This window comes from Hippoglossus stenolepis, chromosome 5 (genome assembly GCF_022539355.2).
Source record: "Hippoglossus stenolepis isolate QCI-W04-F060 chromosome 5, HSTE1.2, whole genome shotgun sequence".
Taxonomy (NCBI): Eukaryota; Metazoa; Chordata; class Actinopteri; order Pleuronectiformes; family Pleuronectidae; genus Hippoglossus; species Hippoglossus stenolepis.
The window spans coordinates 13,771,986-13,794,865 of NC_061487.1; the positions used below are offsets into that span (position 1 = coordinate 13,771,986).

Below are 22,880 nucleotides of genomic sequence, written 5' to 3' on the forward strand. Positions count from 1 at the left end.
CGAGCAGGGATTTCCAGTGCGAACATACATGTGTGTCAAGTGGATGATGAAGTTATGTAAGCGGCGTAGCACAGGGCTGGTGTGCGATCCTGGGAAGTAATGCTGTGGCCCCCGAAGAGTCATAGATGTAGTGGGCAGCTATGAAATTGAGCACAGACATTGAAATTCATCACTTCATGGTCTCAGGCGAGCGTGTTTGTTTGAGTGTGACATGTTTGCAGAAGGGGTGGGGAGTCTGAGTGTCTGAAAAAAAAAAAAAGAAGCTGGGACTGGGTTGGGCTCTCTTTCTCGCGTCTCTCTCCAGCCTCGAAGTGGAGTGTCTTTCCCCCCCCTCCCCCTCTCTTCGAGCTGCTGGCCCTCGGTCAGGTAACCAAACAGGATAGTATCACAGGACGGTGAAACCCAACGTGGCCCCGCCTGCCTCCATATGTCTGTTCATGTGAATGTGTGTGTCTGCGAGGCTCTCACCCGTACCTGTCATATATCCTAAAAAACCTTATCTTCTTCGTTCTCAGTGTTTGCCTGTTTGCTGCACCGCCCCCCCCCCTTCCAAACACACCCTTCTCCTGCGCCCACTACCAACAACCTCCTGTCACAACAACACCCCCAAACCCCACATATGTATGGTCTGTGTTTCTCGAGCCGTTGCCATGCCAACAGCCCACTTTCTTTGCCTTAGCTGTGGGAGAATCTGAACTCGAGTCCACTCTGCCTCCCACTGGACACTGTAGACAACTGCAGGCTCCAAAGCATCAATTTCCATATCAGCTCCCCCTCTCCCAACGTGTCGGACAGAAAAAGCATTGGCACCGGAATCTAGCAGTCGTAGTATTACCATCTGCCACAATTAATATGACTTTTTAATAGAAATAAAGTAAATTGAAACCAATCTTCATATGCAATTCATGATGTACAGTACAGTACAGTGGCTTATTTTTCTGCAGCCCCCAGTCGCTGTGTTTAAATAGCCTGGAGGCAGCGTCGGAGCAGCGGACCACCTCAGGTGCTGGTAGAACGGCCATTCCCCCCCTGGCTGCACTAGCTCTTACCTGAGAATGCACAGAACCCCTGAATGAAGCATGAAGGAGAATGAATAATTGAAGACGCTCACTCCCCCATCGATAGTTGGGAGGTGGAGGAGGAGGAGGAGGGAGGTGCCGTGCTTTACTTCAAACCCTGAGTCTCTCTCCGAGCTTTAGCGCTCGTCCTCAGCTCTCAGGTTAGTGTGTTTATCCCCACGTCTTTTCCTTCTCCTCTCAGACTTGTTGCCTGCAGTTTTATAGTCTGTGCAAGAAACAAAAAGACGCCCCCTGAAAATGCATTTACCTCCCCTGGCAACTAATACGACTAACACCAATTGATGAACGCCCCCCCCTTCTCGAAATGGTTAACGTCCCTCCTTCCCTCCCCACCCGTCTCGCCCCGGTTCCTCGCTGGTTGCAGTGATCTGTCTATTTGCTTGTCTTGTTTGCTTGCTTTTTCTGTCTGTCTACTTGTCAGTATATTCCCCCCCCTGGTTCTGTCCTTGTCTTCCGCAGAAAAAAATGTTAACATTATTGCATTCAACATCAATTTTCATCCAAATTTGCTGATTAAAGTACTCAAAAAACACATGTAGAAAAAAGAAAAGAAAAAGAAGTGCGACATACAGCCTCTCAGTGAAGAAGTCAACAGAGAATGCTGGCCAGACAGACAGACGTTTTATGGGCTCCCTGTTTTTATGGGCCCGTCCCAGGCATTGCCTCACTCTCTTGAGTGACAACTACTTGCATATATTATATATGCACATGTAGCCAATGCCCGTTTGTGCTTTGGCCCCTGTGTCCCCAGTTCACACCTTTAGAGTGTTACCAAATGTTTGGAGAATCCTGTTACATACTTAAATGTATGTGTAGTTATCACTTCTATTCAACAACGTCCTCATTTGTAACACTCTAAATGTGCATTTCCTATGTTCTTACTATTTGTCCAACTTTTTGTGTTTTCGACGATATTATATTTTTGTATGGGATATCTACACTTTATTTCTCTCTCATTCTCTCTCATCTATCGTTTACTTTCAACTCTTCACTTAAAGAACATCGGTTCTTGCTCTCTTTTCTCCTGGTGATCAATTGTATTTATTGTCTTTTTTTTCTTTTCCTCTCTGTGCTCTTTTTCTCCCTTTAGCATGTCCACCCCTTTGTCTCCTGTTAGAGATATTGTGTGTGCATAGCTCTTTATTTTTTTTGTCTCTTATTCGTTGGTACTTATCAGACTGACCAAACTAAGCCTCTCTTGTGTTTCCAGGCTGCCTTCATTCCCTATCTTTTCTTGCAGCTCTGTTTTTTCTCTCTCTCTAATGTGCTGGTGTTTGTAACGATCTCACTCTGTTTTGGGTTTTTGTTTTTTTTCCGTGACCTCACTGTTCATGCTATTAATACTTGCTATCTTCTTCTAATACAGATAAACAATTCTCTGCTTGCATTCCTCGTTGAACCTTTCTATCTTATCGACAGTCTTTATGATTTCTGTCCAGTTCGTGCATCCTCTCTCTCTCTCTCTCTCTTCAGCGTCTGCTCATTTCTTTTCTCCTCCTCTGTGTTTCTGTTCTTGTTGTTTCTTCTCTTCTTACTGTTTGTTTATTGCCTAATGGTGTTTCAGTGTTCAGCCTCTCCATGTGCCTTGACCAGTCATCTATGGAGTGCTGTGTGTCCAATGTGTCACATTACATTGGCCTGGACGTTTGCATTTGACTCTCTCTTGTTCTATCTTTCCTCATGATTTCTTTAATCTCATAATATTTACTCTCTTTTGATTCTTTTTTTAATCTTCTTTTACTGATTTTATTTAAATTTTTTTTGATTGTTCTCTTGTTTTCATGATGTATGAACATAGAGGTTTTTTCTCCCTAAACTGTTTGTCCCACTTTAACGTTATGTTTTCAACAATCCTCATGTGAAGGAACTTATCTTAACATCTATTAACATTTGTACCTAAGTACCAGCTGTGCCATGGGAGATCTCTGCCCTCTCCTTTATGTTTTTATTTATGTTTTGTGTGGTTGATGTTCAAAGCCAATAACTGAGAGATTTAAACACACAAACACTTTACAAAACTGTTCAGCATATGTCCTGTTAAACGTCTAGTCCTCTACATGTTGCTATACGTGTCTGTCTGTTTATATAGTAACGTCATGTTGCTATACATGTCATTATACCTGTTTGTCTCGTTAATGTCTTCAGAGGGACTAAGTCTTGATCATAAACTCCACGGGGATCAGGAATCATTTTTTGGTTTCTATCAATTTTAAATTTAGTGGGTCTGTGTTGTGTTCTGTCTGAAAATGTGTTTGTTCACTTGGTGGAGGTAACTTTCCTCTCGGAGATATGGATGTTTGCCACACTGGACATATGTATAGTCATCTCAGATTCCAGGTTTCATCAAACGCAACTCATCGCATCAAATGTCCTCAGTTCTAGCGCCCGCCGTTAATCTGCGGAATCTTTGGCAGATTGATTTGGCCTCGCTCACGATAGCCAGAGAAAGCACAATCCACTTTGAAGTGACATCTATCCAAAGAAAACTTGGACTCAAATTGGTGGTTTCAAATAGGCGGTTTTTCAAGCGCAGAAACAGGTGGAGGTTGGACTCCCCAAGTGCTCAGACATTCTCTCTCTCTCTGGATACGAAGTTAGCTTCTCAGCACATGTCCTCGCTGTTTCCCCCCCCGGTCAAACGGTGCTTTTTCCTTACAGGGGCAACAAACCAGCTAACAGCCCCAAAGGCCAACCCCCTGATGCTGACGGTCACTCCTCCGTAACTGACCTGGCCAATTCTCTCACCGGAGACATGGTGATGGTAAGAGGCTCGGTCCCACCACACATCAGCCCCACTGTCGCAGATGCTGATGACATAACAGCCCAGATTCTCACACACAGGATGAGGCAGCGAAGACACAAGAAAAAAGTGTATTTGTTTGGGACTATTTGTGCTTGTAGATGAATACACACAACTTGGTAATATTGGCACCACCACTGTGTTTGTGGGATTAACTGACACAAACTGAAAACCACATTTTCTTAGCTCTTTTCTGTGGTTTTATCAGACATGTCACCTTTGCCTGCACAGACAACATTTTTCAGTAGGTTTAACTCTAATTTTGTCAATGGATTTGTTGACAAAATGACAAATATAGAATTTGGCCAGACTTATTCTCGAACAGAAATGTTAAAGGGACACAGTATTGCTCTTCCACAACATAACTCCTTAAGGAGGCGCATTAACAGCCAAAAGAGGCCAAGATATTTTATCTCTTGTCTGAATCACACTTCAAAACCACTGAAAGCTAGAAGGACACTACATCTGCCAAGGCTAATGCCTCATCTCGCCATATCAAAGCCGTTTTTCACATTAATCCTCTAGACTGTGGTAGCCCACCATATTCTAATTAGTCCCGCCACTGTTTATTAATGAGACATGACACTTCTCATGATAACATAAGAGATATTTAACTTAGTGTTTTGCTATTGCTGCATGCTTGTGCTATCGTCCATAAGGTTGTTATCATCCACACAGTCGGACCTAATAGTTTCAGCTGCAGTTGTGTCTTGTGAGTTGAGCGCATTATTCGTGCTCCATAAGACAGAATGAAGTCTGCAGGAAATGCTGAAGAAACAAAATTCCTGGGTCTGCCCATTTATTCAGATCAGCACTAAAATTCAATGGGTTCTTCCCTGACCTATACCGTATCCTTTCACCACTCGTCTTAATCTGTCTAGTAGTTATTGTGTAATCCTGATAACAAACAGACAGAGAAAGTGAAAATATAATCTCCTTTGCAGAGGAGACCAATTCTTTAAGTCCAAAAAGTTGTTGAAAGACGTTACAGAGGAGTGAGTGAGAATCGTACACATACTTCTCGCCATGTACTTCACAAAAACCCACAGGGGCAGTTCCCACAGTGACAATCAACGAGACAAACCATCCAAGGTGACTCACACTGTTTGATAAATGAGACTTGGAATATTTCACACTTGCGCTGCCTGTCACTTCTAAAACCCATATTGACAAACTCTGAGTGAGTGAGTGAGTCTCAGTCCTTTTAAAATTGCAGCTCTGGTTGAAGCAGTGAAATCTGTTTTTTTAGGTAGAGAGCATTTACATGCAAACCACTTTGCAGTGGAGGCTTTCACACAAAGTGGTCTAATGAACTGTTGGTTGTCTAATCTCTCTCAGAGTCCTCGCTCTGATGTAAGCTACTGTCAGAGCGACAGAGACAAATAAAGGACAGAGACAGAAGGTGGAGCCACACGCAGAAAAGAAACTACCACAAACGCAACTGCAAGTGCAGCGAGGCAACCTTGAGCTGGACGTTCTCTCCTGGCCCCTCACACAATGCTCTCGCTCTCTCTCCTGCTCCTTCTGATTGTCTCTTGCTCGCTCTCTCCCTCCCTCTGTCCGCTGCGTTCTATCAGATAGTGGCCTTTTAGTCCACAGCAGTGATAAAGCTGTCAGAGTGGCTGTGGAGAGAGAATAGGTGGTCTAAAGCTCCCGCTATCTCCAATCTGAGCATCTCCTGCCTTTTAAGAACATTAGTAGGGAAATTAAAGTCTCTGTCTTCTTAACGTCAGACCAGATTCTACCGTCGAGCAGCTGCATGAATGTGCTGTGACAGAGAGGCGGCTCTAAAATCTCCTCCCCTTAAAACTTCTCCCTGTCACAGGCTTGCGTGACCAAATGTGTATGCCCTTGGATTGAACTTTTTTCTTTGAGTTGCTGCTGCTGTTGCATGAATGGGTGCTTACTTGACTGCATCTGTGGCCCTTTGCAGTTGTCCCCTGGTTCGGAGGATGATGACGGCGAAGGGCCCATCAGTGAGAAGCTGGGCCGGATCCAGTTCAGCATAGGTTACAGCTTCCAGAACACGACTCTCACTGTCAAATTGCTCAGGGGCCAGGACCTGCCGGCCAAAGACTTCTCTGGCACCTCCGACCCCTTCGTCAAGATCTACCTGCTGCCTGACAAGAAGCACAAGCTGGAAACCAAGATCAAGAGGAAAAACCTCAACCCCCACTGGAACGAAACCTTCCTTTTTGAAGGTCTGTGGTATTCCCATTTAGCTACTTAACCAAAGAATTGTTGCAATTATTGTTGTTATCACACTTTTTCCATCACGTGTTGTCATGCCGCCCAAAAAGAAGGATCTACTTTTCATTCCATAAAACCCCTGGAAACATTTCAAATCCTAAGCATATCCCAAACTTAACACCCACCTCACAGTGCCTTGACAATTTTCTGATGTCAAATTAGCCTCTCGGGGGAACAGCCAATATTATGGTGTTTCTGGTGTAGACAGCGGATTTCTGGACCAAGATCCTGTCCTCTGTTCGCCATTCACCGTTTAAAGTCCGACTAGTTTTCAACCATCTACATGTGAATGCAGATAAATATCAGATAGCTGATGCATTCTGGTCAATGTGGTCTGTGTCTTTTGCTCTCCACACAGACTGTGGCAACCACAGCTTGCTCAAACATGATTGGTCAAACTGGAAATGGAAACCAGAAGGCTTCCGTTCCTCGCCTACAGATCACTTGACCACTAACACTGAACATTTTAGCTAAAACAGTAGTTATTATTCAACAGTTTATCAATGAAAAACTCTGATGAGCTGCTGCTTCAGGACTGTGGGTATCGTTTCATCAGATTTTATCTTCAAACCAGTGGACTAGTGTGAACAAAAATAGAAATCTCTCATGTGAAATAACCACAACACAATAATTGGGGACAGTTTTCTGTTCATTTGAAAGAGGCTAAGGGGTTTTCCGGGGCCTTCAGACATTCTGCTTGGTTTCAACAACTTTGCGGTAGCTGTTTAAAGCAAGAGTTGAGCTTTTTGGAAGTATTTACATCATCATGAAGCTACAACTAAAAGCTTTACTCTTTTGAAATAAAGACTGGAAAGGAGGAAACATTAGAGCTGCTGTGTTCACAGGTAACAAAATCCACCTACCAGCATCTCTCAATAACCATCATGCTATGTCTTGTTTTGGCATTCCACATTAAAACTGCATACAGTCTTTATGCTAAGCTAATCTAACCACCTTTCTGGTGTAGCATTATATTTAACAAACAGATATCAGAGTGGTATTGATCCTCTTATCTAACTCTGGTTTATTCACTCAAAAGCAAATATGTTTGTTTAGTCCCATCATGACAATATGTGTCAACACAAAGAGAGTGTAAGTGTGAAAAGTCACAATAAAGATGTGATTTTCTTTTTTCTTTTGATCAAACCTCCAGAAACTGCAGACAGATTATGGTAAAAAAAAAAGTATGTATATTCCTGAGCGCTGCAGATCTATGGTAGCATGATGACCATTGTGCTTGGATGACAGTTCAACGGTAAATTAACCCGAATAATGTTCAAAAGGCTCAGACTCTTTCCAAAAGTAGAACAACAGTCAGCGCTCTTGAAAAAGGAGTGTGATAGGTTTTTGTGGCTGGAGTGTGATGATCCCTCTCAGTCATCAGAGAGAGCGCTGGCTCGTTCTGCAGTTTTTGAAATGCACTTTGGCCTTTGCCAAATTCATCGCTGTTAGTACGGTGCCGATTACACTTTTCACTTTGTTCTGTCGAGAATGAGGTTTTTCATCTGTGCAACTCACCCCTCGCTGCCCGCTCTGTTTCTCTGTCTGTTTCTAGGCTTCCCGTATGAGAAGGTTAGAGAGCGCACTCTCTACCTTCAGGTGTTGGACTATGACCGCTTCAGCAGGAACGACCCCATCGGAGAGGTGTCGATCCCCCTCAACAAGGTGGAACTGGGCCAGATAAAGACTTTCTGGAAGGAGCTCAAGCCCTGCAGTGATGGCAGCGTAAGAGTGGGAGGGAATAATGACGAATCCAGTGTTTGAGTTCATACTTTTAGTAGAAACAAGTATGAGGCCGTTTGTTGACGACTTTCAGCACGTGAGCTTGATTGGTCTAATTTTAGAGTGAGCAACGAGATGGGCTCTGCCAGCCCGGTCACTGGACCGGTTGTGTTTGGCACGAGGGGTTAGAGCAGAGAGGGCAGTGATGTAAGATTACACAAGCTAGTGAGTAATGTGGAGTTTGATATTCCCTGATGAAATCTGATATTAGACCCTGTGAATCATACTCCATCGTGTGTGTGTGTGTGTGTGTGTGTGTGTGTGTGTGTGTGTGTGTGTGTGTGTGTGTGTGTGTGTGTGTGTGTGTGTGTGTGTGTGTGTGTGTGTGTGTGTGTGTTCCTCAGGGGAGACGAGGAGACCTGCTGCTGTCACTCTGCTATAATCCCTCTGCCAACACCATCACTGTGAACATCATCAAAGCCCGCAATCTCAAAGCCATGGATATCGGGGGCACCTCAGGTAGAGTCTCCTCCATGTTGTTTAGCCTTTTCTCTTTCTAACCCTTGTTCTCTAGTCCGTAGCCCTTCTCACGACATTGGTCTGTGTGTCCTCACACACACACACACACACACACACACACACGCGCAGCTCCGGCCGGCTTTGTGTTCAAACATTCAGTGACCTGTCTGTGCAGATGACGGTTGCCGTCTGGCTCCTAAGCTGAGTCGCACCTCAGATAGCTGCAGCAGCAAGGTGACATTACATCAAGTGTCTGTCCCTTGGCCTAGCTCTACCCCGTTCTGTCTCTTCTGTATATCTATGAGGATCTTCAGCCTCCCAGCCAAATCTGTGTCAGCCAGGTCTGGTGCTAGTATTAGCTCTTTCTGTGAAATGCTTTTCGTGGCATATTTTTTCCTTTGTAAAATGACTGTTTCCTCTCACAGTAGGAGCAGGATCTGTTTGTATTACAGAGTATGATAATGCTCCAGAATTGGGAGGGCAAATCCCAGGCCCTATTTCCATAAATACTTCCTCATTTGTATGTTTCCTTGCTCAGGGGATAAATTGACCTTGAGGCCAAACTAGGTATCTGCTTCCCTGCTGCCTCCTCTGACTTTACCAATTAAGAGGGTAATTGCAAACCTGACCCCAAAAATCACCTTCCACGTTCTTCTTCACCTGCCCTCTCATGTAAACCACTGCCCCCTGCGTCCACATTGCAGATCCATATGTGAAGGTGTGGCTGATGCAAAAGGACAAGCGTGTAGAGAAGAAGAAGACGGTGACGATGAAGCGCTGTCTGAACCCCATATTCAATGAGTCCTTCCCCTTCGAAGTGCCCGCCCATGTGCTGAGGGAGACCACCATCATCATCACCGTCATGGACAAGGACAGGCTCAGCCGCAACGACGTTATTGGCAAGGTAACACTTTGTCTCGTTGCCCCTGGTTACAACATATACTCTAAGCACCTTCTGCTCCTCTTTACATAAATGTGTTCGCAGTTGATGACGTTGGACTCGGTCACAGAGAGGAACTAGCAACCTTTTCGTCACATTTCAAACATGTCTGAGTTAAATGCTGTGAAATTAACAAAGAGGCTGCAGCCGCAAGGTTAAACATGCAGAGAGAGTAGATACATGCCCCGCTGGCCTTACAGACCACTGTAATAAAAATATCAATCAATCATCATCTCTGACGAGCATTAAGAATAAAAACAGTCACTAAACTAAGCTAAATAACCGGCTGCTGCTCCAACTACATATTTACAGTACAAATGAATCGTCTCAACTTGGCTGTTGAAACATTTCTTCAATGTCTTGTCACGATACTTGATGTTCATTCATTTGTGATATTATGGGGCAACTGCGACAGTCTACAACATGTCCACTAAAAGTACTTTATGTAGCCAACAAAAGTCTCAAATTGTTATTACTGGTCTTTGATAACATAACACAAGTCTCGGGAGAATTGAGTTATTGGACTGAGGTAGAAAAAAGAATGAGAGCGAGAGCTGGAGCTGGAGAGATGACTTTGAATTGCACTGAACTTTTATGGCTGACTCTTTTTCTGATGTGGACAGTTTTTGATGAAGCACTTGACTTTGATGGCCATCCCTAGTTGTTTGAGCCGGAGTATACAGACGGAGACTTCCTACAAATTGAAGAACGAATTAGGAGAAAGAGTCACTGCACTGTCGGGAGTGAGATGTTTTGTCGAGTGTAATGTTGCGTGGCTCTTAGGAATGAATACCCAAAATACAAATTTGAATCTTTTATTGGTGAAAAAAAGCACTTTGTGGACTGTCGCAGTTGCCCCATATGTTGTAGCCACTGACACCGTGTCACGGTGCCGGGGGAGAAAATCTACTGTGCCAATAGTTTTAATGAAGCCAATAATGTTCTGTACTTTACATGATCTCTTCCTCCACTCTCTTAGATCTACCTATCATGGAAGAGTGGACCGGGGGAGGTGAAGCACTGGAAAGACATGCTCGCTCGGCCGCGTACTAACGTCGCCCAGTGGCACGCTCTCAAGGCCTGATCGAGCCGCCCAGCTTCCTCCATGGCCTCCCCTCCCATCTCCTGCCGCCCCCCTTCTCCTCCTCCCTCCTCCTCCTCCTCCCTCCTCCCTCCTGCCTCCTGCCTCCCCCTCCTGCCTCCCTCCCCCTCCTCCTCCCACTCCCGTCCTTATGCACAAGACTGACTTGCTGCCAGGCTGCGAAACACGGGTACAATTAGCCATCTGCTCTCTTAAACCTTTAAACTCTTTGCTTTCAAAATCTCTATTCCTCTCTGAAAAGTCTCTCTCTCTCTCTCTTCATTTGTTCCTTCCTCTCTCATATACGGCCGTGTCTTTGATTTAAGCCTCTCACCCTTTTTCGCCGATGGTCCCCCTGTTTCTGACTGTCTGTATGTCTGTCTGTCCACATGCACTTTGCCTGCGGAGGTCTCCGATGTTCCGTTTCTTTGTCGACCCCTTGGTTCTGAACTGCACTGCAGCCCCCTGACTAATTCAAGGTGCCGGTCCCGTGGGATCACAGAGAATCTTATTAAAACCTAATCTCATATAATCCTATTGTATTGACTATTCCAGGTACACATATATACATATACATGCTAATATAAATGGCGTTATAGATTGTCAGAACCCCCCCCCCCTAAAAACATGAGTAGTATACAGTATGTTATCCATAACCTTTCTGCAGTTTCTCATCCCTCCCCTCTCTTCATTTGTCACCTCGTTCTTGTCATCTGTCTCAAGTGAACTATATCCTGTCCTCCATTTCTGTCCTCCCTCCTTTTACTCAAAAGTGGTTTAATGTTCAGCTGAAGTTGTCAGAAGCAATCAATACTCAGTTTGTGATGCGACTAGCTGAACTCGGATGGAATTGTTGATACTGCTCTCTCTATCTCTCCCTCCCTCCCCCTTTTTCTTCTCTATAAGCTTCTTCTTTCTTTCCCCCTTATTGTTCCCTTTTTCTCTTCCTCTGGCACAATATTAGCGAACCCCTCCTCGCCCCCTTTTTGGACCCCCCACCCCCTCGTCGTCTGTGTGCTGTGGGTGCTGTGCCGTAGCTCCAACAAAAATAGAGATTAAAAAAAGAAAATACTTAACTAAACTGAACTTTCCGACGTTTGGAAAGCGGGAACACAACAAACTTGTGAAATGGATCGCTCCTGATTTTTCCAGACAAAACGGCCTGACATGGAGAGAGAAAAAAGAAGATGAAGAACAAAAAAAAAGTAACCAAGATACGATGATGTCATTTTTCACAGCATCACCAACTGAGGAAACAAATTAAAAATCTTCTTCCAATGTTTAGATCGAAACAGAAGCAAAAAGCAGAGTTTGTGCTGTTGGTGCACGTGTGTGCTCACTTCAGTCTGTTTATTGATGCTATGAATTCTCTGTGCTGCCCTGTGCTCTGGCTTTGTGCTGACGGGGGTCGAACTCCAGCAGTTTTGACCTGTGTGGCTGCCTTACTGCGTGTGTTCATGTGTGTGTGGGTGTGCGTGGGTGTGTGTGTTCACAGGAACAACATAATTCTGACTCGGCAGAAACCTTCTTCTCTTTTCTCTTTCTCATCTTGCGCTCTTCTTGCTCTTCTTATACTGCCATTGTTTCCCCAACCTCTTTTACTGCCCTGCCTTCTAAATGAGGGGAAGTTCTATCTGCACTTTTTGAAAATGTAATAACAATAATAATGATGATCGTTTTGATGATGGCTATAGTACTGGTGGAAATGAAGGGTGGAGTATCTGAGAGGGTGAGGGAGAGGCGACGTCTGCTCTGTGATTTCAGGGTCTGGAGATGGAGTGGGGGACACAGAGGAGGGATGTAGGGCTCTCATCCTCCTCTCTTTTTTGTTCCTCTTGTTTTCCTCGGTGCACCTGTGTACATGTGTCTGTGTGTGTGTGTTTGTATGTGAGCTACCAGACTCCCGGGGGCAGGCTACTGGTGTCTGAAATGTCAGACCAGAATGGAGAGATCAGGCCCATCTGCTTGTCACGTGGGGCCGGCCCACACTACAGTGTTATTACACAATGTGTTGATCAACAGCAGGCCCGCTCTGAGCGCTCAGAGTCTGTATCTGCCCACGATGCTGAGCAGGAGCCGCGTGTAGATGTGGGAACAGGGAGACAGATGTGCAGTTTGGCTTTAACGCAGGAAGAAAAACAGGACGACAGCGCCTCGTCTGAGTTTTAGTTGTTGTTCACAGAAACTATGAACAACTGCGTGTCACACACAGTGGTTGTGATATTAGATGACGGTCTGATCTGCCGCTGTGAGACGCTCCCTGAGTGTTTGACAGCAGCACAGAGAGCACTGGGGCTGGTGCCCGTAAATAAAACAAAAAGCAGCGATGCGCATATTGTCAGTTATCAAGAGCCTCTCACACAGATGTCTGCTCCTTCGTCGTCTTACTCCTAACTGAGTGTGTTTGTACATTCATAAAAAGCTGTGAAGCATAATAATCCAGTCTCCTCGCTGTTTTTCTTATTTTCACTGCAGTGACTTTGATTTTATTTCTAAATGAGCATCAACCTTTCAAACATCTCTCAGGTTTACACTGAGCAAGCAAAAATAATGTGTTTTTCACTGCTTCTGTTAATAGTGTTTGTTGCTCCTACTGACTCTGGCCCCATTAAAGCCTGCAGGTCCTGCAGTGGATTTAATCTTCTCTTATCTAGCAATAATTTGATAGTATCTCGTGTTTTTGTGCTCGTTTTGATTTATGCTAATGATAACCCAATCACCGTGAGACAAATTGAAAGATAGTCTAATCTTCACAAGGTTTGTCCTGTGTGCTGTGCTGTGAGTGTATTTTGGGCGGTTGTGCTTCACGTGAGCCGCGGTGCTGTCCGCTGTGATGCACTGATGTAAATGGGCCTGACCACTCAAACCGCTTTACAGTTTTATTACACACACATATTCACACAGTGCATCTATGGGAAGCACTTTTTCTATGAGGCACGCAAATGTTGCATGTAGAGAACTTGAGAACAGAGAGAGGTCATTAGTGCTAATCACAGCAATGACTTCATTGGTCGTATTCGATTGCTTCTAGAAAACAGATTAAAGAGACTTTGGTATCAGCTGATCCAGTCCAGCACCCTTCAGAACAATTGGCCAGCCGTGGAACAGGGCACACTGTTTGGACAGGCACTGCCTGCAGTGTCACAGCTCATTACTGAACCGTGAGGTGGTCAGAAAGGAGCAATATCTGCCTCCTCGGACCTGAGGGACTCGCTGTGTGCATGGACAACCCTTGCTTAGAATAATACATGACGCGCGACGCTCTCCTGAGCAGCGATGAGGATGATCGACAGGGATAAAAACTCATCAGTCGAAATGAGGAAAATAATCAGTGGGCGATCGTAGTGGAAGCTGTGAAAGCCAAACCTGGTTTGAATAAGCAGGTGTGCAGGTGATGAGTCAACACAATACGTCCGCCGTTTCCTTTCACCGAGATTACATCTTGCTCAAGGAGTGATAAATTGTTATGCTAAGGGGGTTTACAGTGCTTTGTCATCAGTGACCCTGTAAGCTGGGGGATATGGTTTTATTTTTAGTAACAGGCAGCACAGTGTGATGCCTCTGATCCTCCAGGGAGACTGGGGGCTGGGGGCTGGGAGGGTACAGGGTTGGGCTTTTAAAACTTACAACACCGGGAGCTTTTGCATACAGACAACTTCTTAGTCCTAAGCATTATATTTTCCATTCTTAAAAGTTCTCTAAAAGTTCCTCAATAGGCCGGTTATCAAATAATTAGCCCTTTGGGCGAAGGCAGGGAGTTACTGAGCAAACTGTTACAATGAAAATGTGCTTCTTATGTAAAATTTCTTAACCTCTTTTGTTTTGTTGACATCGGCTTTTCTGTCCCATTGTTCGAGCTCCCATAGACCCAAGTGCTAAATGAAATAATGATAATCGCTAAATCAACATTTTCCTTTACTACTGGCCTTATTAAAACTTCAGTTCAAAATCACATTTATAAGCTTTTCTCATTAAATAACATTTAATGAAGAGTCAAACTCATAAAACAATGTAAGTACATGTTAAAGAGAGCATCAGATTTAAAGAAAGGACTCTGTACTTTGCAAAGAGTAGTTCTGCAGGTACCTACAACTTATCTTAACTAGACTAAAACAAGACTCAGATTCAGACTCGGCAGGTTTAGTTCCAACTGCACTCGTCACAGCATCAGTTTGAAGTTGATAGGATGAGAAAATAGAGGGACAGACAGACAAAGATTTCTGAATTTGTTGATATCTAAAAAGACAAAATCAGTCAAGTTGTGCTGAGGGTCATAGCCACTCTATAAAAGTCACTATTGCCTCTAAAAACAGCCAGAAATACAGTGAAATGTGACTGTAACACTGCCAATCGTTGAATAAGATACTAATTGAAGTCACACTTTAGGAAACCGAGTGTGTCAGAGCTGCATATAATTTATCACAGAGTCCAGAAAGTTCCACACAAAAAAAACAGCAGTCACTCGGCAGCTCCATTAAAACGGATGGTAAGCTCAGAGCCAAACAGTATAAAGGAGAAAGCAATTTCCAAATCCCACTTTTATTTTACTGCCACCTGTCTCACACCTCGAAACTTATTGCATTTTGTTGGCAGCAACAGTGTCAGCAATGACCTTCAACAATCCCTGGCTCATGAATACAGCGTGGTGGCGGCGGCGGCGCAGCTACTCCCAGTGAGGACTGCTGTCAGACTAGGTGCACTTCCTCTCCTCGCGCTCAGCCCCGGCTCCGTCTTCCATCATCGCTCCGCTCCCTGGCGAAGCCAACTGGTCGCTGCAGGTGTGGGTAATTACTGTGTGATTACTAAGGTTTAATTTACGATGACACACACAGAGAACACTGCCCACAACTTTGCCACGGAACACAGGCTCTAAAAACCAATTTCCTTTGCCACTTAAATTAAATTTATACCTATTATATATGTTATTTCCTAATTTTTCTTTCGATCTGGAGAGTATCAGAACACTTTTTGAATAAAGTTTTTCCAAATTTCTTATTATTAGAGGCTCATTTACTTCTTTTATAGTTATATGTATAGTCACTTGCCTCTGGGGGTGGGCTATGTTGGTTTCTGCGTTATGTATACATCAGTGTGATAAAAACGACCTAAAATGACCATCATTGACAAAAGTTTTGGACTTTTTAGTTTGGTCCATGTCCCATCCACAAACATGGAGCAGGCAGGGTTTGTGACCTCTACTGCAGTCAGCCACCAGGGGGAGATCGAGACACATTGGCTTCAGTTTTGCGGAGCAGTCATATCGTCCATCTTTATATAAAGTATAGTTTGACCAAATACCTGCAAAATGAATGACATTACCCATCGGCCTCAGCTGCATTTAGAACTAACTGGCAGAAGTTAGCATGCTAATATGCTATAGACTCTTACTCTATGTATAAAACTTTATTGCTGGATAAAGTAAAATATCCATCACCTGGACTCCCATCTTCTCTGAGATGTTTATTCCTCCGTGTTCTCCCAAATTAATCATTGTCACCAGCAGCCTCCTCCTCCTCTGTTTACTTTCTAAATAACTAAAAGCTTTATTGGCTGATGGGGTCACACCTGTTTGCCAAGGGATAAGTAAGATATTCCTCTGAGCCTGATGATATTATGTGTCCTTGTCGCACGCTCTGAAGCCCCTTTCTTTCTCTTCACTGGTTTTCCTTGATGGATATGGCTTCCTCAAGATGAGCGTCAATGACTCACTCTATTGGAAAGGTGCCTGCTTTGCAGTAGTTTGGGCGATATTGAATTAAGGGTACACTGTGCTTTATGGGAGAACTTCAGGTGTGTGTGTGTGTGTGTGTTTTAAAATCAGGCTGTAGTAATCTCATCCCAGTGGGACTGCAGTGTAGCTTTTATTCTGCTGAATCATATTATGACAGCGCAGGCAGCCCAGAAGTGTCCCGGGTCACCTTTGTCATGTGTCCAGTCCGTCCTGTGAGTCTCGCCCTGCGCAGACAGCCCTCGCCTCCTCCAACCACCCTCTCCATTGTTTTAAGCATCTGGTGAAAACCAATGTGACTTCTCCCAATCAGGGTTCAAGTGAGCATTCTTTGAATGGTAACAAAATGAATATGAAAGACAATAAGTAATAATATATATATTTTTTCCTTTTTTGTTCACATTTGACTGTTGGTCAGTGTGTACGTATGTGTGTGCTTGGTGTTCTTGTGTTGGGTTTATTTCTTTACAAAAACGTGATAAGAAACTCCTTCTGTTTTTGAAAAACTTTATGTAAATATCGTTGGTGAAAACTAACATTTGTTGTATGCCGAGTTTGTTTTCATTTGTCACTTGAAATGATAAAGAAAACAAAGATATTCATGAATAACAGTGGTGATGTTGATGATGCTGAATCTGATTATAACTGCCCTTCTTGAATAAGGGCTTTTGATGTCCGCTGTATAATTGTTGGAGGTGTTTGAGGTTCGGGGCAAGAGAAACAAAGGGAAGGAGTGATACCCGACACATCCCAGGCCCACTGTAGCAACACTGCCACATGCCTTCATACCCTTGACCCCACCCCACCTGTCCCCACCTCCCAACACACACACACTCACACACAAACACACACACTTCCAGGAAATAGACGTAGCCTGTGTCATTTACACCGTAAAAGCATCCATGTACTTTATTACAAACAGAGTCTTCCCTGGCTGTGTGAGGGAACTGTTCACCTCCCTGTGGAGTCACTCTGCCATGGCCGCCTGGCATCACATCTCACCCTGTCTGCTTACAGGCTTGGGGATTTACTGTAATGCCATTGTGTTAGACGGGATTGGCCCTGTACTGACACTGATGATGCCTTCCATTGAATTTGAAATCATAATTGCTCAGCTGGAGGCCAGACATGGGGACGGACAGGCACGTATGGAGGAGGGAGAGGAGCTCAAAGTGAGAGAACATACATCATCCATCTGATCTGACACAGTAAAGACAATTTGCATGCTTGTATTTGGGGTTGGACTCCGGATTAAGCACCGCTGACTGCTGTGAACTTGCCACATAATAGGCCCGTCTCTTGCTCCAGATATTTGTAAGAACTCCTGAAAGTAGAACACAGGATTAGACTAGGAACCATCACATGCCTGACAGTAGAAATTAGGGGTTTAATCATCAAATAAAATGAGGGAGAATAACACTGATCTCTCTAAATATCTAAAATATGCCCTTTGCAGTCTCAACATGCAATTTAACCAAAATTGTAAAAATGCACCAGGGCTGCAGTCCAATTATTTCCCCTCTTTTCTATATGCCACCGCCCTATGTATCTGGCTGGGTCTGCATACAGTGCAGGGAGGGAGCTTATCAATTTCGTATTACTTTTTTGGACCGTCCCTGCTACAGACATGATACAGTACAGCAGATACTCCCAGCAGCCGTCTGCAGGAAGGACAGGGGATACTGTCCTGCCTTCATTTGTAATACCATCCTTTAGAGGGAGTCTCACAGGGAGTCCGAAAATACAAACACACACACACACACAGTCTGCCATTTATCGATGCACTGAAATCAAATTCTCACTATTTTCCCTAAATCCAGACCCTTCAGAACACTTCTTTCGTTTCTTGCTGGTTGTAAATAGTCTTTGTGAACCTGTTAGAGCAGCCTCTAACTCCTGCCATAATGTGGATATTTTTGATCAGGTAGGTAATAAGCAATACACTATAATTGATCGTATATACGCCATACTTTGAACTATTACTTACCGAGTCGGATTGTGACTCCTCTTGCATTATGGGATGTCGAGGGTAGCACTCCTGTTTCTTCACCTGCTTTCTCGGCTTGCCATGGGGCCCACCTCTTCGACAAAGAGTGCTCTAACTCAAAAACACACAATTGTGATGTGTACAATCTAATTTAATGTATTTATTTATGTATTTTTGCCAACTTTGTATAGTGTATAAATATCTATAAATATATGAAAAAAAGACAGTACTGTATAGATTTTAGCTGCCTGGTAAGGTTAATAGTATATACTTGGTAGACTAAAAGAAAAAGCGTAGAGCTGTTCAAAAGCCAGTTATTGAGAAAATGCTTTCTGTAAAACCTGGTGCCACTGGCTCTTTTTATATTCTAGGTTTCGTTTATGGTTCATTTTTTTATTTTAATTTATTTTTTTATTCCAGCCAGTGGGATCCAAAGTGTGTGTTGTTCTTCTTTCCGTCCGTTTCTTTGTTGATCGGTTGGTTTGTTGTTTTTTCTTGACAAGACACAGCGAGGTTCTGGCAGCCAGGAGAGTGCAGTGGAACGCAGACTGGGACCCTGTGCAGTAGTGTGTGCGTGTGTGTGTGTGTGTGTTATAGGTGTGCGTCCGTCCATAGTAGTGCTAGTGCTCTCTGTGCAGTGCCTCCTCCCTCCCTCGCTCCTCCCTCGCTCTGATGTAGTTAGTCATGTGACGCAGTGCGTGTTAAGGTGCAGAATGACTGTGTTTGCTGAAAGCTGGCAGATGCCCTCTCTCTCTCTCACTCTTTTTTTGTCTCCCCCACCACACTTACACTCTGCTTCTTCATCACAACGCTTCAGTTTATCCTCCACCAAGTATAGATTTCCACTTCCTCCGCTCAATTGTTCATTTACTCTCCCATTCAGCTGGCAATGCGAACACCACCATTGCAATTCCCCAGTAATCCATGCTTCCTCATCTATCAGTGATTCTTTGCCCATTAGCCGCTCTCATCCATCACCCACCACATTACCACCGTGTTTATCTGCAGGACTCTGTGGACCAGAGAACGATTTAGCACAGAAAAAGGAGAATGGATCCATGCAACTCATCCCCGGTCACACCTTCACGCTTTTCCTTGTTTGTCTGTACGGACTCAGAGGAGACGGGCAGCTGCCGGCTCTGCCCACAGAAAACACAAAGCAGCCATATTCAGAAGTCAAGCACAGAGCTGTGACTCAAATCCATGTTGTGGTGGCTTCACTGCTGCCCTGTTTGTAGCAGGAGAAAAGCCTTAAAGATCGGACCAACTACACAAAAAAAGTAGTGGGATAGAGCATTTGCAGTGGACTATTATTACCTTCCCTTTCCCACACCAGATTTATTACTCAGTATTCCGATGTGTTGCTTGGTTGCTCTGTATATATCTGTGTAGTACTTCTGTTGATGTCCTTGTATTAGGATAGTAATGGGTTCTTACTGGGTGTCCTCCGCGGACGTCCTCCTCCTCATGCCTCCTCACATTTCCTCCAAAACTTCAAACATTCCATCTGAATCTCAAGCGAGAAGCGTTTTTGAGATGATTAGACTTCACGTTGGCTGAGAGCAAAACAGCAGAATGACTGACCCACAGGTGTTTCCACAGAAGCCATGAGAATAATCTAGAAGTCACGTCCCTCTGAGAACCGCAAAACCCGAAACTTGACTCCACACTCAGCGTGAAGACCCTCACGCACGCCCCTTTGCTCCTCCAAACCCACCTCCGCACTGACTACACCCGGCTCTGAGAGGTGCCTGGGTCACCGACTGGTTTGCGGAGCCACTGGCCTCCCAGGGGGAAGAGGAGGGTGAGGTAGTTGAGGAGGTGGGAGAGCCCCGGGAGGCGGCGGAGAGGCGCGGCGCTGTGGGTCACATCCTGGGTCAGGAGGGACGGGAAGGAGGGCGTCTCGAGGTCAAACCCAGTAGCACTTTAGTTTTGCGTTCCATGTTTTTTTAGCCTCTCCTGTTTTTTGGCCGAGCGGACTGTGATCTTACTGGTTGATTTTCTCGTTCTCCTCCACCCACCAGTGTTACAGAGTGTGTTGGGTGGACGGAGCCATGGAGCTGAGCTCTGATTTTGTTCCATATTAAAAAATAATTTTTACTACACCTGTGTGCAGAGATTCATTGGTCTGTCTAATTGTGTTCTCTGAGGTTCGCTTGAACAGTGAAACTGCCACTGGAGCAAAATATGTGAATAATTAAACACCACACCTTTATGGTTTGTTTAACATCTAATTCCAAAACCAACATGCTGCCGTAGTTAAATCAATTACTAGATTAACTCATTAGTTGGCTGACAGAAAGTTTACTGTTTTGATAATTGACCCATTTTTTGAGTCAATTTAAGCCACGTTCGAGGCTTAACTCTCAAATGTTCATGGTCCCCAGAGGGTGAATCCTAAAAATGTTACTGACCCTCTGACTTAACACCCACCATAAGGTCGGAATGAAATATCTCGACAACTACTGGATGAATGTCCATGACATTTGCTGCTGATCTTCTAGGTCACCAGAGGATAAACTGTATCTTCTTTGATTATTTCACCTTTCATGTTGCACCATCAAACTTTTACTGTCTTAGTTTCATGGTCAATCACTCGAATAACCTACACCACTGCTAATTAGTGCTAATTAGCTGAACACGGTAAACCTTATTTTTACTAAACATCAGCAAATTAGCTTTGTCATTATGAGCAGGGCCGTCACAACAGAGTAGGAAAAGCAGACAACTGCCTGAGGCCCTGAGCTGAGCTGATCCATAGAAATGACAATGTTTTGAGGACTTCTTTAAATGTACATGAAATTGCAATGACACCATGGTTGAAAAAAACCCTGAATGAGGCCCTGTGCAACAAGCTTTCTACAAAAAGCTGCTTTATTTTAAAGGTTTGATTAGTAAATATAATCATCCCCCCCAAACCCCTTCTAACACTCTGATTGTGAGCAGGTAATCATCTTGATGTTAGCATTAAGCAGGAAACAAACAGGAAAGGGCCTCCACACTGTCGTCATAAAACTGGAGGGATCGGTTACATTAAAATTTCAATAGACAGTTAATAGGGCCCCAAAAATGCATGAAAACCAGCCACAGATTAAAATGTTTTTCGACGACGCTACATAACTGTAGCTGTAGGATGTTGCTCTATTTGTACCCTGGTGTTTTCAAATGTAATTACAATGAAATTAAACAGTAATATAAGTGATTAGAACCTGTAATGACGCCATTCCAATTCAACGTGTAGCAACCATTCGCTGATAGACACAATTTGTGAAGCTTGTTTTTTGCCTTTGAGAGCAATTAAAAATGTAAACTAGAAAGCCTCCGCTCTGAGCCGCACATCACACGGCTACATGCTTCACTCGGAAGGAATCTTTCATCCCATTTTCAAGGATGATGACAGATTTTCTCATGTTGCTTAATTAGCTCCTGCATTGTTCATGCAGTGTGTCTCACTTCTGACACTCCGCACTCCAGTTATTCTGAGGTGAGCTGGGTGTTGCAGGTTCAATCCATCACACATGGAAGCTACATAAACAATAGGTATTTCTGGCAACATCAACCCAATAGTAAAAGGTGTTGATATTATTTAATCTTCATCGCATCAAGTTACAAAATAGCCTGTCTTCTTCATGTCAGAAAGCGAACGTGTCTGGATTTAAAATGTCTTCATTTCACGCCTGAATCCCCCTCTGCTCACCACTGTCTGCCTCCTTAGCATGACACGCACCGAAGCTGAGTCAAACTTAAAATGGGAAAAGATGACAATGCAATTTACTCCAAACCCTCCGTGCAAGATTTCCCTATTAAGTACAGAAGTCAAAGAAGAGGCAGCGAGGAGATAAGCCTGAGAACAGTGAGGCGGTGAAGCGGAGAGAGCACCTCCGAGGCCCGACACAAAAAAAAGGGGTCTTAGTGCCTGAGCCGTCTCTTTGTGTCTCTCTAAATATTAATTCCGTGCTGTTCTGTGGCAGACATGGAAACACGCTATTGAATGGATAGAGAAACCGAGGAGATTCTCTGCAGAACATCAGGAGCAGAGTTGGGCAGGGAAACGCAGGCGAGCACTGAGGCAGCCGAGCTCCTGCAGACATGGGGCCGAGGTTTCGTCCCTCCCTGAACTACAACAGACGGCTGCAGGCAAGCCAAGCGCATCAACTCGACGGGAGACCCTCGCTTGCATCACCTCAATCTATTTTTAGAAGCCCCCCACCCACCTTTTTTTCTCATCCTTTAAGCTCCCTCTGTAAGAGTTATCTCAAGTTCACTGCTTTCCCCCTGTATTTTTAGTAGTGGTCTCATTTTTATCATGATTCTGGTTTGCTGTGTTACATGTGAATCATGCAGATGCAAAATATGCACAGGCTGCTCTACTGCAGAGATGAACAATCAGAGGAGAGCTGAGAGTCTGCAGGTTTTCATTTCAAACAGAGAGCAGCAGGTGCTTCCACTGATCGCTTCCTCCTCTCTGACTCTCAGCCTCAATAAGTGAAATCTACTGTAATCTTTGACTGGAAGGAAACTCTGCGCCTGCACGGTCTATTCCTGCTGCATCCTGATCCCTGTCATTTTATAATTAGAAGTGCCAATAATGTGCACATTGTGCTTAGGAGAAAAGACACAGGAAATGAGACTGTCAGTTTCAATGATGCAGGCGTTTCCCTGTAGTTATTTTTTAGAGAAGATAATGAACAGTTTCCAGACTTGGCACCACAGCATGTCAGGAGAGAAAGACTGTGGAACAAGCAACACAAGCAACAGCTTGGTAAAGATAGGC

At 44.2% G+C, this 22,880-nt stretch overlaps 1 protein-coding gene across 6 annotated transcripts in view; it reads left to right on the forward strand.

Annotated features, from left to right (window-relative positions):
• Positions 1 to 20,209, forward strand: part of syt7a (synaptotagmin VIIa) — an 81,325-nt gene extending 61,116 nt beyond the window's left edge. For all 6 annotated transcript variants that reach the window (XM_047339870.1, XM_035156784.2, XM_047339869.1 and 3 more), the window contains 6 exons: positions 3,738 to 3,840; positions 5,813 to 6,080; positions 7,685 to 7,854; positions 8,256 to 8,370; positions 9,075 to 9,274; positions 10,290 to 20,209. In XM_047339870.1, the coding sequence (XP_047195826.1) occupies positions 3,738 to 3,840; positions 5,813 to 6,080; positions 7,685 to 7,854; positions 8,256 to 8,370; positions 9,075 to 9,274; positions 10,290 to 10,394 (961 nt within the window). In that variant the 3' untranslated portion in view covers positions 10,395 to 20,209. The remainder of the gene's footprint in view (positions 1 to 3,737; positions 3,841 to 5,812; positions 6,081 to 7,684; positions 7,855 to 8,255; positions 8,371 to 9,074; positions 9,275 to 10,289) is intronic.
• The last annotated feature ends 2,671 nt before the right edge of the window (positions 20,210 to 22,880 follow it).